Below are 20,433 nucleotides of genomic sequence, written 5' to 3' on the forward strand. Positions count from 1 at the left end.
AGCAGCAAGATAGGGGGCTGGAGGAGACTCCGGATATGTAATACAAGCAAGTGTAAATCCATGAATAATTAATGCAACATTCTCTTATCAGATGATTTATTGGAATGTGGACGTATTTCTCCATCATTCTAAACTATGGCAGATGGTGGAATTTCTCCAGTTGAATTTAAAATATATTCTCCCCAACCCTCATAAAGTTATCCTTTAATTTTGCATATTCTTTATGCTGGCAGGGAGAGGAGGGAGAGTGGAGATTTCAACCTGGAAGAAATATCACTTGCCAATTACGACACACCCTCCCTCCCCAGTAGACAACCTATGGCCTTGCATATTATTTGGAAACCTCAGCTAGTGCAAAATGTGGCAGCCAGCTGGCCCGATGGGGCTGGTTCACCGGCAGCCCATTATCCTGGGACAACCGTGGATTCTCCTTTGGCAGGTGACTAAGGGCAAAACTGCCAGTGGCAAGAGAGATCTATAATCAGACCTTCCTTTGCTTTGGTTTCCCCCCTCCCCTTTACTGTACTTCAAAACATTGCACAGTAGACTGTTAATGTCACCACGCCACTAATGCTGATGTAAGAGGAGCCTAATTGTTCGCTTCAACACCCCATTTCCTCGCCTAAAATCACCCCCTCCAAAACTGCTATTAGCCCCACTGGAGGAAAGACGCTGGCTATCTATACTGTATTTCTCTTCCCCCAGCCCCCAAAGCAAGGCTACTAAATAAAATAATAATAATAATAATAATAATAATAATAATTAATAATAATAATTTATTATTTATACCCCGCCCATCTGGGCGGCTTCCAATAAAACACTAAAATACAATAACCTATTAAATATTAAAAGCTTCCCTAAACAGGGCTGCCTTCAGATGTCTTCTAAAAGTTTGGTAGTTATTTTTCTCTTTGACCTTTGGTGGGAGGGCGTTCCACAGGGCGGGTGCCACTACCGAGAAGGCCCTCTGCCTGGTTCCCTGTAGCCTCACTTCTCGCAGTGAGGGAACCGCCAGAAGGCCCTCGGCGCTGGACCTCAGTGTCCAGGCAGAACGATGGAGGTAGAAACGCTCCTTCAGGTATACTGGGCCGAGGCCATTTAGGGCTTTAAAGGTCAACACCAACACTTTGAATTGTGCTCGGAAACGTACTGGGAGCCAGTGTAGTTCTTTCAAGACCAGTGTTATATGGTCTCGGTGGCCGCTCCCAGTCACCAGTCTAGCTGCTGCTTTCTGGATTAGTTGTAGTTTCCGGGTCACCTTCAAAGGTAGCCCCACATAGAGCGCATTGCAGTAGTCCAGGCGAGAAATAACTAGAGCATGCACCACTCTGGCGAGACAGTCTGCGGGCAGGTAGGGTCTCAGCCTGCGTACCAGATGGAGCTGGTAAACAGCTGCCCTGGACACAGAATTGACCTGCGCCTCCATGGACAGCTGTGAGTCCAGAATGACTCCCAGGCTGCGCACCTGATCCTTCAGGGTCACAGTTACCCCATTCAGGACCAGGGAGTCCTCCACACCTGCCCGTCTCCTGTCCCCCCTAAACAGTACTTCTGTCTTGTCAGGATTCAACCTCAATCTGTTAGCTGCCATCCACCCTCCAACCGCCACCAGACACTCCAGACCCTAGTGGTTTTAGGGTAGGACAGCGGTGGATTATGTCCAGTGGACCTGGAGCCAGTGCTAATGACTGGCTAACCTAACTAATTCCAGTTTTCTCCCCATCCTCCTCTGTGATCTACAAAGGCAACACTGAGACCATGGAGTAGGAAACTGACAGCCAGTGCCCTGGACTGATTGTAGGGAAGGAGGCAGGCAGGTGGGGGCTGACTGAGGGCAGACTGAGGTTGGTGGGGCTGTGCCCCATTTCCCCCAGTGGAACAGCCTTGTGTCCCCTATCTGTGAAATAAGACACATTAAGCACATACCTCCCAAGGCTGCTATGTGTAAGAATAAGACACCCACCTTGTACATGTCAGCTTAACTTTGACACAAGACAGAGCCCACCCTGCTCAGTTTTCAAGGAAGCAGCTTACCTGAGATCCCGTCAGAACAATGGTTTTACCCAGGTTCTCACACATGAAAGACAATGCTGAGGCTGTATAGGCCATTGTGTCTGTGCCGTGAAGGATCACAAAGCCATCGTACTTTTCGTAGTATATCTGTTGATAGAGAACAAGTTTCTCACATTTAGAAGATGAATTCTAAAAACGGGCAGGAATGATAGTCTGGGGAGAGTCAAACAACATGAATTTTTAAAGGGGAAGAAACTACACCAAATAAGCTGATTTTTCAGTACAGTACTATTTTCCTCTAACATGCTGTTAAATAATTTTCAAATGACCAAATGCATTCTAGGTGCCAACATTCAAATACTGAAGCAACATACAGTGGAGGCAGGGGGAACAACTAGTACTTGCATTTTAATTTTTATTTGGAATGCTGTTTTAATATTATTCTATAAGCGTATATACTGTTTTTTTCGTGTATCAGATGCCCCCGTGTATAAAACGCCCCCTATTTTGAGGGACTCCAAATTAAGAAAATGGGGGGAGATTGGCCAGAGTTGCTGAGCTTTTTTTAGGGGGCATTGCCAAAAAACGCTGATCTGCCTAACCTACCACTCTGCCACTCACACGCGTAGCAAAGGCCACCTATCGTCTCTCCCCTCACCTATCATCTGTCCCCTCACCAATCGCCTGCCCAATTACCGCAGCGACAGCCAATCAACACCCGCCCTTGCCGCAGCCACCAATAACACACACAATAGCCACTGACAATCTTTGGCTCCCGGCAGCAACCAATCCCACTCCCCCCCCCCACCAATGCACTATCCTTGTATAAGACGACTCCCATTTTTTAACATAATTTTTTAATAAAATAACCTCGTCTTGTACACGGAAAAGTACGGTATATGTGTGTGGGCACATAAAATGTTTTGTAAATCACCTTTAAAGGTGGTATAAAAATAAATTTCCTCTGATCATGATAAACCATGGTTTGTTGTGACATACAAACACTGCCATTGTGAGACAAGTCTGGTTTGGTTTTTTAAGTGTATATTTAGCCAGAAGAACAAACCAGACTCAATAAGATTTATGTATATATACCACCTCTCCTCGGAGATACTCAAGGTGACATGCCTAGGGAGGGATTCAACATTGCACTAAGCTAATCTGTTCCATCAGGGCAAGCATTTCTGTTTGCCAGATGGAACAATCACCCCTCTCTTCCCTCCACATGCTGTTTTGGGGGTTATCTTGGACCCGCCCCCCCGAGCCAATTTCTGGAAGCACAGGGTAGAAAGAAGTCCCATTGCTCAAGCAGAATGCCTTGTGCTGGGCTTTCACTGCTGGGACTCATTAGTAGAATCCCACCCGTAATTCTGTTCTCCCCATTTCATTCTCACAACAACCTTGCAAGGTAGGTTAGGCTGGGAGACAGTGACTGGCCCAAGGTTACCCAGTGAGCTTCATGGTCTCACAGGTCCTAGTCCAACAATCTAAGCACTACACCACACTGTCTTATATTACCGGAGGCAGGCTGTCTGCCTAACAACAAACAAAACAAAACAAAACACTGTACCAATGGAGCCATATTTATTTGTTTATTCCTATCTTGCATTTGAATGTTTCCTTCCAGAGAAGCTCTGACTTGAACATAATTAATTGTTAAAGAATACAGCCAACAGAAAATGACGTTCTTTCAGTAGCTAATTATGAGAAAATTCAAAGACCTGCTCTTCAGTGTATACATATTAATGATGTGTCCTTAACCAGAGGAAGACTGCTAATTAAGAAAAGCTTAGCAGTTGCTTTAAAACAGGAATGTTAACATATGCAAATGAGTCATATGGTCTGATTTCTTTGCCGCCTCTTTTAGTTGGGGATTATACCATTTACGGGAACAGATTAAGCAAACTGGGGCCATTGTAATAGTACATATGAGGAGGAAGCCCCAGCATCCAATCTCAAGAGAGGAAAATCACTAATGTAAGGCTGCCCTCTTCTGTCCAAAGGTGGCATGGAGCTGTATACAGTGGTACCTCAGTTTAAGAGCAGTCCGGTGTAAGAACGATTTGCTTTACAAACTCCACAAAAGCGGAAATAGTGTCTTGGTTTGAGAATGGACATAAATCTGACATCAGGAATCGCAAGACAGAGAAGCCAGTAGGAGAACACTTCTACCTCCCAGGACATTCAATACAGGACCTCAAAGCAGCTGTCTTATTACAAAAGAATATCAGAAATAGACTTGAAAGAGAAGTTGCTGAATTACAACTTATCACTAAACTGAAAACTATGGAGAGACCTTGTCTTAATAGAGATATTGGATTCCTGTCTCATTACATATGCTAATCTTCTGCATACTACCCCTTGCTTTTTCCTTAGGACTAATTGCAGTCGTTAACAGTCCTCAACAAGTTTACCATACAATTTAGTCAATCACCCATCTCCTACTACGCTCCTGAGAAAAACCCCACCCCACCCTCCAACTATATATATGGGTCTGGTGACTTCTGTTTCAGTGTATCTGAAGAAGTGTGTATGCACACAAAAGCTTATACCCAGAACAAACTTAGTTGGTCTCTAAGGTGCTACTGGACAAATTTTTAAATTTTTTTTATATATATGGTTTGAGAACTTTACCTCGGTCTAAGAACAGAATCCAAAAAGCAGAAGGGCTCCAGTGGCAGGAGGCCTCATTAGGGAAAGTGCGCCTCGGTTTAAGAGTGGTTTTGATTTAAGAACAGACTTCTGGAATGGATTAAGTTCCTAAACCGAGGTACCACTGTATATTCATTTTTATATAAACGGCCTCGGTCCTGTATACCTGAAGGAGCGTCTCCACCCCCATCGTTCAGCCCGGACACTGAGATCCAGCGCCGAGGGCCTTCTGGCGGTTCCCTCATTGCGAGAAGTGAGGTTACAGGGAACCAGACAGAGGGCCTTCTTGGTAGTGGCGCCCGCCCTGTGGAACGCCCTCCCTTCAGATGTCAAAGAGATAAACAACTACCTGACATTCAGAAGACATCTTAAGGCAGCCCTGTTCAGGGAAGTTTTTAATGTGTGACATTTTAGTGTATTTTTGGTCTCTATGGAAGCCGCCCAGAGTGGCTGGGGAAACCCAGCCAGATGGGCGGGGTACAAATAATAAATTATTATTATTATGAAATGTATAGACATTGGGTGCAGTTTATTTGAAAGTCCTCTGTTAATGTAACAGCAAACGTAATGTTGTCCAGATGTTACTGCACTACAGCTCTCATCATTTGTGACCATTGTCCCTGACCATAAACCATGCTTGCTAGGACAGAGGACAGTTGTGGTGCAGTAATATCTGGAAGACATCATGTTAGCTTTCCCCGATTTAGCAGATCAAAAATTCCAGGGCAGCTTTCCCCAAACTTATGAAGAATATATGAAGTTGCCTTAGTCAGGTACATGGCTTATCTAGCCCCAAACTGCCCACTCATCGCAGAGCTTTTAGGCATAATCACAAAAATGCAACGCAAGTCAATACTTCTGTATATAGAGAGCTGCCATACACCATTGAGTCAGACCACTAGATGCATCTCACCCAGTACTGCCTACTCTAACAAGCAACTCTTGAAGGTCTTCAGCTTTCTTGCTGCCACGGGTCATAGAATCATAGAATCATAGAGTTGGAAGAGACCACAAGGGCCATCGAGTCCAACCCCCTGCCAAGCAGGAAACACCATCAGAGCACTCCTGACATATGGTTGTCAAGCCTCTGCTTAAAGACCTCCAAAGAAGGAGACTCCACCACACTCCTTGGCAGCAAATTCCACTGTCGAACAGCTCTTACTGTCAGGAAGTTCTTCCTAATGTTTAGGTGGAATCTTCTTTCTTGTAGTTTGGATCCATTGCTCCGTGTCCACTTCTCTGGAGCAGCAGAAAACAACCTTTCTCCCTCCTCTATGTGACATCCTTTTATATATTTGAACATGGCTATCATATCACCCCTTAGCCTCCTCTTCTCCAGGCTAAACATGCCCAGCTCCCTTAGCCGTTCCTAAAGGTAAAATGTAGTTTAGCCGTAAACTAAAGGTCCTTTGATTAGAGATGTCAGGAACTGAACCCTGGACTTTATGCATGGGAAGCATGCGCTTTACCAATGAGCTATGAGTCCTCCATTTCTCATCCCACTGAAGTGCTTAAAAAAATCAATTATGTTCCTCAATAACTCAAGGCCAAAGTGTTTTGTGCTCCAGAAAAGTCTAACTGGCATTACCATGCATAAACCTTGCAGTGCTCAAAGCTGCATTATGCCTCCACCTTGTGGTCAAACGGATTTTAACTGGAAGTTGAAATGGCAAGATAAAAAAACGGTGATGTGTTGCAAGAAACACAAACCAGAACTATGCAAAAGAAAACTGATTGCATTAAAGTTGCATCAGACTTTTCCATGGACAATCCTGTGAGCAGGATCCTAGATTCCAGTTAGATCCTGTTTACAGATTAATCCTGGAAACTTTGGGTAAAACCAAAACTCTGGATTATGTAGGGACTGTTGCTGTTGCTCTAGCAACGTGGTCATGACATTGCTTCAGAAAGTCATCCCTTGAGAAGCAAATCTTATGTTGCAATAAGCTTGAAAGCTATGCATGTATTTTTAAAGAGGGGTGAAATGGAAACAGCAGGTTATTGTGAATATTAAAAAAAAAACATTCATGTGCTGGTCAGCGATGAAGATTGGTAAAGAACAGCATGTGTTGAAATATCCTGCCAGTTACCCTATGGATACTGAAAGTGGTTTCTTTTTGTCAGCATGTAAACTATTCTAGGCTGTTGGGCTCACAATGTGAAAGACAATGGTTGTTTCCAAAGTAGTGCTAAGTAACTCCCTGCATGAGGACTTCTGCATATGGCATGTGACTCCCCTCCCGTTCTCCCCATGTGCTCCCCTAGATATGTTCTGAGGGTTCTCCAAACCCTTCGGATCAGATCTGGAGATGATGTGGGATGCACCCAGAGGAGCGGAGGAGAGAAGACCCGTTACGAAAGTTACGAAGTTGTTCTGCTCACAAAATCTATTTAGTTGGCTATGGCTCAATATTTTTTCTGTGACCAACAGCATTACAAGAGTAATTCAGAATACCTCAAGGAGACTGCCAATCTTGTCCCATTCAGCTGGAGTCATGTTTGAAGAATCAAGCAGTGGAGAAAGTTCCAGGATGGTGTAGATAATTCTTTTATTTTGTCTAGAAATGCTGAGAAGAAGAAAAAAAACTTTTATTCAATGAACTATTTTAGTTGCAGCCCCTTTTCCACTGGAGACCTGAACATTGGGCTGTGCATGGTAAGAAAGCGTACAAGGGGATATTTTTGCTATCTGAGGAAGTTCACTCTGCGACACAGATTGAACTTCATAAACTTCTCTTCCTATCTGATCTGCTATTCTGTTGAAGAAATCTTAGCCAGTTGAAATATTGGACAATTAAATCTGCATCCAGTTACATGGGCCTTCTTTTGTTCTTATGCATGTAAAAAAAAAAAAGAGTTCTAAAACCAAAAGTAACCTTTGTTCAAGATGATATACACACAATACAGCAGGTACCATCTTAGAAAAAGTATTCCTTCATGAGTAAGACAGAAAAAGGAATACCTCTTCTAACACAATCTGCCAACCACTTTTTTTTTCTTTTTTTGTAAATACAGTGGTACCTCGGGTTACATACGCTTCAGGTTAGAGACTCCGCTAACCCAGAAATATTACCTTGGGTTAAGAACTTTGCTTCAGGATGAGAAGAAAAATTGTGCTCTGGCGGCGCAGCGGTAGCAGGAGGCCCCATTAGCTAAAGTGGTGCTTCAGATTAAGAACAGTTTCAGGTTAAGAACAGACCTCCAGAATGAATTAAGTACTTAACCTGAGGTACCACTGTAATTGTATTAATTACTACTCCTCTCAGTGGTATGCTGTTATAAAAAAGATAATCATATTCCCAAGGTACTTCTCTAATGAACAGCAAATCTGCTGTCCGTTAGAGAAAGTTACCTGCTGATCTGAAGGTTGGTTAGCAAACTTTCTTTGAATTTTCTGAATGTCTGATATGATCCAATGCAGCGAGTAAGATCGGATTTTTGCAAGCCAAAGCTGCAGATTAATGAGAAAAGCTCTCGGATACAGGAGAATTAATCAGTACACAGTACAATCAAAATATGGACCAAGTAAAAGTGTGGATGAGCCTCAGTCAACCCACTGGCTTCTTAGATTTCATCACCCAAACAGTTTCAAACATATCTCCAACTATGAGGGTTTGAAATTTGCTTTGAAATCTGAGACTTCCGGGTTAGCGCCATCGGCTAATGGCGGATTCCCTCCGAGCTCCGGAGGGAATCGGCTCCGCAGGAGTTGGGTCCTGCCGCGGCAGCGACGTGGGGACCCTCAGAAATCACAGGCGGTGAACCCTGTGAACTTGGTGACTCGGCGGGCACCATTTGCGCCCCCCCCCGACCCATGAAGGAGCCTTTTTAAAGGCTTCGGAACGGGGGACGGGGTGAGCGGCGCGGTGCTGAGAGTCGACTGCTTCTCCTGCGGAGTGAAGTCGCATGCCATGGTCGGAGAGCGCTGACTTCTTCTTGTGAACAATTGGACTTTAAAAGCAACAACCCGTGAGTAGTACGGAAATTGGATTTACAAAGAAAATTTTTTTTTTTAATTAGGCACGATCGGGGAAGGCGCAAACAGGAAGTCCGTCTCCCCGTCTTGTAAATAATTTTAAGCAAGGATCAACTAACTAAGGTCGAGAGAATTTTTTTCTTGTTTATTGGATAAAAGACATTAATTTCACGATTTGGCAGTATAAGTAATTTTACTGGAGGATAAGAGCTAATTTTGGGAGCTGAAGTGCCACCCCCCCGGACCCGGGAGTGATCCGCGAGAGAGCCTGTTGAAGAGGTATTGAAGAGTTTGACAGCTGTCAAATTAGCTGTCAAAGCTGAAAAAGAGAACTTTGTTTCTGTTGTCTCTGCTGGTTATATTTGTTACAATTTGGTTATAATTTGTTGAAAGTAAGGAAGAACTGATACAAACTAACTTGACTTTTGGATTTGAACTGGAAGGAATATTAAGTAACCAAAATCCCTCTAGAGGGGGTTTTGGGACATTACAAGAATGGCTGAAGGAGGGAAAATACAAGCTAAATTGGACAGAGTGTTTCTTCTCTTGGGAAAGTTACAAGGCCAAATTGATGTTTTGACTACAAATGTTGCAACTCTGGACTTAACAGTAAACAAATCCATTGAATTTGATAAGGACTTGACTCATGAAGTCCATGCAGCTGGACAAGAAGAGAAACTTGAAAGATTTGAGAGTGTGGAGAAAGAGATATATGTTCTTTCTGAGGAAAAGGAAGGAGGAGATGTAATGCTGCAGATGACAAAGGAGAGCCAGAGGCCTGACATGATGGCTACAAAGGAAAATAAGAACTTGATGTTGAAAATCTGGTTTGAATTGGAGATTGAAGAATGGAGAGATCTCCTTATGTGGAGATCTGAAGATCCAAGGATTACAAATCTGATTAAGGTGGAAGTTGGAGCTTTGGGGACATTTGGACTTGAAAGGAGTAAGAAACAAGATTCGGGCTCCACTTTTAAGTATGGAGGTCTGGCTGGAAGAAATATGGATCCTATTTGGCTAGAGCTTCTCCGAGATCTGGTGTTTAATATTAAGGACTATCAAAAAAACCGGCAGAGAGGAATTGAGAGAGAATTAAGAGCCTCGGACGTGAGATCTCCAGGCTGATAGTAGACTAAGACTGATGGACATTTGTTGGGGATTGAAACCGGGAAAGGGGGGGTGGAGTTTGGGGATCCAAAGGGGGCATAATTACAATCTGTTTTTGCTTTTATTTTGTTTTGCTATTTGTATGAAAATTGGGGAAGTCGTGGAAGGGAATTTGGGTCGACTTTAGAAAAAAGTTTTAAGAATGAGAATTGATGTATAAATATTGATGTTTATAAGGTAAAATTGGCTTTTTAAAAATGAACTAAACAGAAAAAGGTTAGAAATTGGGGATAAGAACTTGTTGAACTAACAATTTGAATTGGAATATAAGAAGGGGAGGTGTGGGGAAGTCAGGGAAATATGTTATAGAAAAATAAGGATTGTAAACTTTATGTGTTTTTACCTTTTTTTGTTTTTTGTTTTTTGATTTTTTTAATGTATTAAAGTGGAAAATTTCAATAAATATCTTTTAAAAAAAAAGAAAAGAAAAGAAATCTGAGATGTTCAGGAATCTGATTTCTGACACATGTCACATCCTATGCTACTTCTGTGCAGCGGTAAAAAGCTAAAAGCACATGCTATTACACAGAAAGATTCAGAATTCTAAGGAAACTCTTCTTTCCCTAATACTCACGGAAGCACCAAGGTGTCATCTCCAAGGTGAAGGCGGGAATACAGATTAGTTTCCTCGGCATATGTTGCATCGTGAAGAATTGGGATCTTCTTCAGGGCCCCTGCTAGCATGTTAGCCTCAGGAGCAAGGCCTGAGAAAACAGAAGGAAGAAAAGAAAAATGTGAATAAAACAAAATGTTCGTTAATTTCTTATCTGACCGTTGAACCTCCTTATCATCTGCTCAAGGTATATAAGAAAACTGGTTTAAATTCTACAAATACAGCATAGGCTTCATTTATTTATTTATTTATTTGCTTTCTTATTTATTTAATGGCATTTTACACCACCTCTCCAAAACATGTATGAAACTATTTGGGGGGGGGGGGGAAATATACGATGAATTAAAAAAGATGATGGAGATAACTTTTACTAAAAAACCGGAGGCATTTCTATTAAGTATTTTAGATAAAGAGATCCCAAAAAATCTAAGAGAGGTATTTTTGTATGCAACAGCAGCGGCTTGTATACTTGTGGCCAAGGGATGGAAAGATCACGAGGCTCCAAAACTAACAGATTGGCAAATCAAATTACAGGAATTGGTGGAGACGGCTCAACTGACTAGGAAACTCAGAGGAAACTCAAAGCAAAAATTAGCGAAAAAATGGGATGTTTATAAAAAATATATTCAAAAATACAATAATAGTTTTGACTCCGTGCTAGCATTCGAGTGATAAAGGAGGTGGACTACAATTAAGGATTTATTATGTTTTCAGAATGTATTAGAAAAATTATATAGAAAGGTTTATTGTTTTGTGTACATTCGAATGTAAGATAAAACATATGCAAAGGGACTTGAGAAGAAGTCAAAGTTGAAGAAAAGATTTTGGAAGATAAAAGGGGAAAAATATTTACTTTCATTATTATCATTTTCTGTGCGGGTGTGGGTGTGTGAGTGTCTGCACATATGTGTGTTGTTGTATGCAATGTTTGGGAGGAAATAAGATGGTAAATAACAAATAACAAGCTAAATATCGATGTATGTAATTTTTTATTTCTTAATTATATTTAGTGGTAGTATGGCTGTATTGTTTTTTGTAACATAAAACCATTCAATAAAAATTATTTTTTTAAAAAGTATGAAACAGCTTACACATATACAAATATTAAATAAATGACATAAAATAATAAGAGCATGGCAGCAGCAAAAAAAAACCCCAAAACCTCCGAATAAATGCCTGCAATTTTTATTTATATTATTTTATACAATTTAAAAAGATAGAATAATAAATAACAAGATGACAAAAAATAGCAGCAATCTCAAGACACCATAAAGGCTAGTTCCTCGAAATGCCGTGCTAATTGCATAAGGTTAAAACTTGTATACAAATTTGTGCACTAAAAATTAGACATAGATCATGTTCATACACTCTTAAATTATATCTTAAGTTGTTCATCTGCCATCCCTTATGGTGGCATAAAGACATATACTCCAAGGCTGGAAGGACAAACACCCACCATCTACTACTCAATGGTCTTAAGAGCTCACTGTGTGGGATGTGAAACTCAAGAGCAGTCAACTCAAGTACAGCTTCCCTAGAGCAGACATAAAAGGGGATGTCTGGACCAGCTAATCAGAACTTCCTGTTTCTCCTGTCTGGGACAGACTTCCTCTGCATGTGACTAGAGGTGGGTGTGACCTCACCTGCCCAGGTACCAGAAGAGCAGGACTGGTCAGCCATCTCTCTCTCTCTCTGACTACATTCATCGAAGAAGCAACATCTGCTTAGCCTAAGATGTCCTCTCTTCCAGCCAAGAGAGGACAAAGGGACTGTTTCCTTATGTTTCCAGGAGTATATTACTTTTCTAAGCTAAGTCTGTCTTCTGGGATCCAATTGTGAACAGAATGTGTGAGTAAATTCTTTTTTATACTTTTATAAAAAGAGTGGTGCGTGCTCTAGTTATCTCTTGCTTGGACTATTGCAATGCGCTCTATGTGGGGCTACCTTTGAAGGGACCCAGAAACTACAACTAATCCAGAATGACTGGTGACTGGGAGCGGCCGCCGAGACCATATAACACCGGTCTTGAAAGATCTACATTGGCTCCCAGTACGTTTCCGAGCATAATTCAAAATGTTGGTGCTGATCTTTAAAGCCGTAAACGGCCTCGGTCCAGTATACCTGAAGGAGCGTCTCCACCCCCATTGTTCTGCCTAGACACTGAGGTCCAGCACCAAGGGCCTTCTGGCGGTTCCCTCAGTGAGAGAAGCCATCTTACAGGGAACCCAGGCAGAGGGCCTTCTCAGTAGTGGCACCCACCCTCCCACCAGATGTCAAAGAGAAAAATAACTACCAAACTTTTAGAAGACATCTGAAGGCAGCCCTGTTTAGGGAAGCTTTTAATGTTTAATAGGTTATTAATGTTTAATAGGTTATTGTATCTTAGCGTTTTGTTGGAGGCCGCCCAGAGTGGCTGGGGAAACCCAGCCAGATGGGCAGGGTATAAATATATTATTATTACTATTATTATTACTGACTGTGTCATGTCTATCTTTTTATGAGGGACTAAATGGGGAATTACCAACAAAACTTATTATAGAGGCTTTAACGAGCCTGAGCAAACGCATCTGCTGTGTAAGTTTAAAAAGGGGAATGTTACTCTGCTAAACTGTGGAACTTGTTAACACAAGTTGGAAAGGATATACAGTGGTACCTCGGGTTACATATGCTTCAGGTTACATACGCTTCAGGTTACAGACTCCACTAACCCAGAAATAGGTACCACTGTAATCAAACAATATATGCTCTCCTGCATCCCTGAACATTCCCACACGCTGCCTTTTCTGTTTGAACACAGCTTATAATAGTGGTTTATAAGCATGATATCATTTAGAAATGGACTGCCTATATTAATTGGTGGCTTCAGGCATTTCCCTGACACCCTCAAAAGAGCCAATTTGGGGGGCGCACAGGATGCAAAGGCCCCATTTCACAAGCAGATATTGTTGCACAGAGCTTCCGCAAGACAGGTCATATTAGGTGAATCCTACACTATTACGTTTAAATTAGGATGGAATATTGTTAATGTTGTTGTTAATGTCAGCTGGCAATTTATTTTATTTTTATTTGCTTTTGTTTATGTTATGTTTGGGGAAAAAATATTTTTTAAAATAAGATCAGACATAGCTGGCCCATATGCCCAGGATGCAGGTATTCATGTAGGACAGAAGCTAAAGTTAGAGGTTTCTAAGAGAACACTCCCTAAAAGGGATGGGCTTCAGCTGCAGGGAAACCCAACTTCACCTACTTTGCCACACTTCACTAACTTCTGAAGTGTTTGCTAAGGGCAGTGCTCACAATAAACATGACACACGCAGCTGTTGCAATCCTCTGCCTAAATTAGAAAGGAAACAAGGAGAGTAAAGCTGCTTGAAAACCTCCAGAGGCAAGTATCAAGCTTTTTGTGGGGGACAGGTTACTGTCTGTAAACAGAAATAAACAATCTGAATGGTAAACTGGGAAATATGTGTGTTTCAAATCTGAAATAACTAAAATCTACCTGCAGTCTTAACTTCCATAGAACTCATACACAGAAAATGAAAGTTGGATCAAGAAGCTAACTGTTTATTAATGATTGACACATAAGCCCTTGGGCAAAGACACATAAACATCCAGTTCCACTGCAGATAAAATAGCTGTTTCCTTAATGTATTACAGATCGAGTCATCTGTGATGAAAAATGCAGATAAGAAAAACAGTGTAATGGCAAATGAATGTTTATACTCTACATTGGATCCCATTGATTTCCTTGCAGGACTTACTTCCAAGTAAACACACACAGAATTTTGCTACATGCCTAATTTAGGATAGTTGCCATAAGCAGTGATTTTGAGCACATTAATGTGCTAGAATTTCAAGAGCCGAGATCAGTACCTACTATTTGCAACTGAAAATAACCTGGAAAATATTGGAGAGAGAAAATACATTTTGTTTTTGTTTTTCCACTATTAAAAAGTGGGAAATTTTGACAACATGGCTTAACTTGTTACATCCAGGGATACATCTAGAAATAAATGAAAATTGTACAGTACATTCTTTAATGCAAAATGAATTCAGTGGGAAAGTATATTACAGAGCATTCAACGATTCACATCTCAAGTACTACCTCCTTACAAGAAGTGCAAGTTCTGAGAATGTGGAGGTGGGGAAGGAAGTGGCAAACTGACAGAAACTCTGCACTTTTGTTTTCAATAGATGCACAAGATGAGTGTTCAGTATCTAGCTGACTTGCTACACATATGCTTTGTTCCCATCTGATGAAATACATAATGTAAATTGCACAGCTAAGACCAAAGAAACCTTTCCCATGATGTACAGGATCCAGATGGTGCTGTACATTTATAGTCCATCTGAATGATCTCAGTCTGCCTATACCTACAGGCTTCTGAATTATTATTATTATTATTATTATTATTATTAAACCCAGCCAGATTAGTTTTTTTAAAAAGGTATGTCTTACAACTCTATTTAATATTATTCTTGTTATTCTTTACAAACCTTAGCAACTTAGTTCAAACCCTTTGTTTGAACTAGATGGCCTGTCCTTTAAAAATTCCTTCACCTTACAGTATAAAAACCTGTGATTGGAAACACCCTATATCAGTCTTTAACATCAGCAGTCAGGAGCGCTTTAGCCCTGTTTTTTAGTTTGTTTGAAACCTAAACAGCTTATCTCGTATTCCTTTGTAAGTTTTTCTTAAAACCTTTTTGTAAAGGCAATACTAGAGTTTTTACAACTGAGTCCTCAATTTCTTATTACTACTGCTTCGGTCTCTTAAATAGGGCTATGTTTAAAACTTGTCATTGAGGTTTTCATACCTTTTTTGTAAACTCAGGCAAGCATTTCAGCCCTGCTCTTGAGTTTGTTTGATATCACTTAAAATCATTTAAGGTTTATAATTTCTTTATTTCCTTCTGAGGAAACTGATTAGTTCAGTGAAACGAGTTTTGTAGCCGGCATCTTGTTAAGTCTTTGTTTAATTCTAGGTTAATTTTTCCTTAAACTTTTTGATTTTTGTTATTTAATTTAACTCTATAGTCAATTAGTTCTCATTTCAGGAATTTTTATGGCAATTCTTTTGTTTTGTGTAATTTCTTGGTTCCGTGACCATCTTTTTTTCACTGAACCACAGAATAAAGCTACTGACAAATGTAATAAATAATATGATGTAATATAATAGTAACTTTTCCCTTCTGTTAGTTTTCCTTATCTTGATTGCACCAACCCACACCTACCCCATGTTGCTGCTATTTGTTTTTGGTTTGCTCTTGCTGAGGAATGCAATCAATTAATTCAGATGAGGAAAATGGAACCATCCTAGGTTGATTCAGAACTACACATGGTTCACAAGCTTTCATTATGAATCCTGTATTTTCAGAGTAACAAGTGTGATTAAGACTAATCAAAGGGTGAGTTGTCTGTTGCATACCCTTAAGATTAATGAACATTATCCTTAAAAACTACAGTGGTACCTCGGGTTAAGAATTAAATTCGTTCTGGAGGTCCGTTCTTAACCTGAAACTGTTCTTAACCTGAAGCACCACTTTAGCTAATGGGGCCTCCCGCTGCCACCGAACGATTTCTGTTCTCATCCTGAAGCAAAGTTCTTAACTCGAGGTACTATTTCTGGGTTAGCGGAGTTGTAAGCTGAAGTGTCTGTAACCTGAGGTACCACTGTATAACAAATTAATGACCTCTGGCAGATCTCTACAATGGAAAGGCATAACGGATTTATTAAACGGAATAAGCACAAACACAGTATGGTCCACTTCAGCACAAGTAATGTCATACTAAGGAATCTTGACTTGCTCTAAACTTGTAGGATCTCAGTCTGTCTCATACATCGCATGTAAACAGTTGAGTTTATCCTTCGTGAAGCAAAATATGAAATAAGATTATTTGTCCCTGTCCTGTTGCACAAAACTGCCCTGTTTTACAAAGAAATTGAAGCTACATACACACCATACATTTAAATTACCCCCTAAATTCTGACAACTGTAGTTTACTTCTCCCAGAACTATATTTCCCAGCACCCTTAACAAACTATAATTCCCAAGATTCAGAGGTGTGTGTGCTTTAAATGTACGGTGTGGACTTAGCCTGACTGAAGCATGAGCTAATGTAATAAATAAAGTTGTCATCTTGCAACCAATGCTCTCCAACAGCTAATAACAAGTAAACAACACTGGTAGCCACTGTTAAAAGGAAAATGTAATGAGTTTGTCCATAGTGGAAGGAAAAAAGAAAAGAAATGGAGATGGCTCCTTTTACCTAGCGGCAAAATACATAGGAGATCTTCTCACAGAACTCCTAATGTCACTTGTATATGATACCTCATTTCTGAATTAATAATTACTAATGTGGCTAAGCATACATCAAAGGGATGAAGAATTATCACCTTTTGCCACATTCTAGCTACCCTGATTTTGAAAACCACAGGTCTTGAACAAACTCCACTTTCAAAACCACATTACTGCACACAGATTGATCAGAATGGTTAAAGAGTGGCAGAAGGGTAAACATCTCACTTTTTCAGTCTCTGCATTAGTGAAAATGCTGCTCTACATTAACGGTGATCTGGAGAAAGCTGTGGCCTTGTAGGTGGAGTTGCAGTAGCCATGCTCTCACATTCTGTGTTTACTAAACTGTGTTCCATGGTTTCAAACTCACTAATGCAGATTAGCATCTCAACTTTGGCTATAAACACACACTGAAAGGTAATGAAAATATCCTTTCTCCCAACCAGTATTAACTTGGGTGGGGATACGTTTTTCAACCAAAGGGCCACATTTCCCTACAGATGACATTATAGGGGCCACATGTCAGTGGTGGTCAAAGCCAGAGGAAAATGGGTAGAGCAATGAATGTGAATTTTACCTTTGTGCAGGAGGCTAGTATCTACACATATACTCTATCCCTCTCCATTCAGACACACAAGAAGGATTATCAAACTTCAAAGACACATACCTGCCAGCCAAAAACACTGGAGGACTAGTGAGGGGAGGGCCTGGGGAGAGTTTTGTGGGCCAGACAAAGAGGCTTGAGAAGATGCATTTGACACCCCCCACCCCTGCCTCCACCTGAATTTCCTTATCCTTGTTTTAACTGCTGGGGTTGCAAGTTCAGCAGGATGTGAAACAGAGATGCCTGGGCTTTTTTCAGCTGGAACTCACCAGGACTTAGTTCCGGTACCTCTCAGGTGGGCACCATTGCCATTCTAAGAGAACGAGGGAGGTATTCATGGTGAGTTCCGGCACCTCTTTTTCTAGAAAAATAGCACTGGGTGATGCTATGTGACTTTTGAGCATTTCGTTCTTGGATAAAAGGTCATTAAGAGGTCTACAAATTCTGTTATATAAAGTTTCTCTTTAGCCCAGGGGTTGCAAACATGGCCCTCTCCAGATGTTGCTGGACTCCAGCTCCCATCAACCTCTGCCAGTTTAGCTTGGTCAGTAGTTAGGGATTGTGGGTATTGGAATCCAGCAAAATGTAGAAGGCACCACATTTCCTACCATTTAATAGCTGGAATTTCCGCAACTTTGAATGCACAAACGGCACATCACCTAATTACTAAACAGTACATGAGCCTTCATGGGCATAGCCGGGGGTAGGGAGGGGCAGCTGCCCCCTCCAATTAATAAAAATCAATAAAAATATATAGCTAACTGGGGTTCTGCCCCCCCCCAACAAAAATCCTGGCTATGCCCATGTGAGCCTTGTTCTCTTCTGCATGTAGTCACTGAAACAAAAGAACACTCTGAGCCATTCTAGTAGTCCAAATACCTGCTTGGGGGAAGGAATAAGTAGCCCAATACCCTGAGCTAGAAGAGAAACCCAGCACATAGGGCATCCTCTAGCCAGATGCGTGTTCACAATCCCCACCTCCCATGTACTACCTGCAACTCTGCACATAACATCGGATGGAGTGTTCTGCCATCCCCCCCAAAGCCAGGCTAAGAGCGAAGTTCGCCTGGCGCCTTTGATTTGTCTGATTTGATTGACATCCTGTGCCCTTTTAAAATGTGGGGGTTTGGGGGGGTTATTGGGGTTTTTTTAAAAAAAAAAGATTATGTATTTTGTGGTTTTATATTTCGAATTTTTCTGTGAACTGCCCTGAGACCTCTGGGTATAGGGTGGTATATAAATTCAACAACAACAACAAATCCTACTCATGAATAAGTCTGGTTTGTAATGTTAAAATCACAGAATGGTAGAGTTGGAAGGGACCACAAGGGCCATCTAGTCCAACCCCTTAAAATGCACTTCTTTTTTTTTGCCCAATGGGGGTAGTCGAACCCACCACCCCGAGATTAAGAGTCTCATGCTCCACCAGCTGAGCTATAGAAAATTATTTACTCCCAGGTAAAGTGGGTGAGGTGAGCATTGCTCTTTGAGGTACTACAAAACTCTGTCGCTTTTGATGCAACAGGCCACCGGGTCAACCCCTCCGGAAACTGTGTCAGGCTGAAGTTCAACAGGTGATGGGGAAAGCTTCACCTGCCGAATTCCCACCTGTCGGGACCTCTGCCTGATGTGGTGGGGAAGGGGGCGCGGGGTGTTTATTCCCATAGGAGACACGCACAGACCCAACCCTCCATGCTGTCCAGCAAGTTCACTCGCTCACCCTCCGGCTGAGGCACCATCCCGATGGTCCCTCCCGTGTTGATCACCAGCACCCGCGCCTCGGCCACGGCCCCGCAGCCGCCGCCGATCTCGAGGGCCGGAGCGGGCTCGGTGGACGAGAGGGCTCGGCCCAGAAAGCCGCCCGCCTGCGCTGCCTCCGCTGCCATGCTGGTCTCCCCTCAAGAGATGCCGTTACCTGGCCGAAAGGGCAAGCGGGTGTCAGAGACGGGCAACGTGCGGATCCATATACCGGCTCGTAAGCGCCGCCCCCTTCCCGGCCTCGCCCGCGCTCATTGGCCGGAGCCTGGACCTGCCTCTACCAGCGGAGGGGAGTGGGAGGGGGAGAGAGAGAGGGGGGGGGAGAGAGAGAGAGAGAGACCCCTCCCATCCCGCGCCCGCGCCAAAAAAAGAGGCCGCATTAGGCCGTTGGGGCGCGCTGAGGGCAGGCGGTTGGGCATGCGAGGGGTTTCCTAAGGGAACCTAAAGGGGCTTCGCTCTTAACCCCTGAAAGCCGCTGGCCCGAATGGCTGCCCAAGTGTTTTACCTCCACAACACTAGACTGTCACCTCAGCAGGGAGGGAAAAACAAAAGGCTGCACACGCGCGCACACACAGTGGGGGAGCAAAAAAAATAGACGCAGTTTTCCTCTCCTTCCTAATAAGCCCTCTTTGGTATAGAACACCAAAAAAATCTCTTTCTTTAAGCTCAGCCTGTCCTGGGACAGCATCTTAAAAAGCAGAGACATCACCTTGCCAACAAAGGTCCATATAGTTAAAGCTATGGTTTTCCCACTAGTGATGTATGGAAGTGAGAACTGGACCATAAATAAGGCTGATCGCCGAAGAATTGATGCTTTTGAATTATGGTGCTGGAGGAGACTCTTGAGAGTCCCATGGACTGCAAGAAGATCAAACCTCTCCATTCTGAAGGAAATCAGCCCTGAGTGCTCACTGGAAGGATGGATCGTGAAGCCGAGGCTCCAATACTTTGGCCACCTCATGAGAAGAGAAGACTCCCTGGAAAAGACCCTGATGTTGGGAAAGATGGAGGGCACAAGGAGAAGGGGACGACAGAGGGTGAGATGGTTGGACAGTGTTCTCGAAGCTACTAACATGAGTCTGACCAAACTGTGGGAGGCAGTGGAAGACAGGAGTGCCTGGCGTGCTCTGGTCCATGGGGTCACAAAGAGTCGGACACATCTAAACGACTAAACAACAACAACAACGTCCTGAGAGAGAAATGAGTGGACACAGTTTCCAGTTAGGACTGACTGGGGGAAGAAAAATGTCTTCAGTTGTTTCTAGAGATAGTGGGGCACCTGTATTATCGCAGCAGGGATGCTATTCAACAGAACAGGGCTGTCTGTTTTACAGAAATCTAAAGGAACAG

The 20,433-nt window shown here is 42.3% G+C and overlaps 1 protein-coding gene across 2 annotated transcripts in view; it reads right to left on the reverse strand.

Annotated features, from left to right (window-relative positions):
* Positions 1 to 19,373, reverse strand: part of ASPG (asparaginase) — a 59,666-nt gene extending 40,293 nt beyond the window's left edge. The window contains exons 1-4 of one of the 2 annotated variants that reach the window (XM_053362646.1): positions 19,046 to 19,373; positions 10,383 to 10,512; positions 7,121 to 7,232; positions 2,035 to 2,160 (exon numbers count right to left, since the gene is read on the reverse strand). In XM_053362646.1, the coding sequence (XP_053218621.1) occupies positions 2,035 to 2,160; positions 7,121 to 7,232; positions 10,383 to 10,512; positions 19,046 to 19,211 (534 nt within the window). In that variant the 5' untranslated portion in view covers positions 19,212 to 19,373. The remainder of the gene's footprint in view (positions 1 to 2,034; positions 2,161 to 7,120; positions 7,233 to 10,382; positions 10,513 to 19,045) is intronic. The other variant, XM_053362725.1, reaches the window with a different exon arrangement.
* Positions 19,374 to 20,433: the final 1,060 nt, after the last annotated feature.

The sequence above is a fragment of the Podarcis raffonei genome, chromosome 1 (assembly GCF_027172205.1).
Source record: "Podarcis raffonei isolate rPodRaf1 chromosome 1, rPodRaf1.pri, whole genome shotgun sequence".
Lineage (NCBI taxonomy): Eukaryota > Metazoa > Chordata > Lepidosauria > Squamata > Lacertidae > Podarcis > Podarcis raffonei.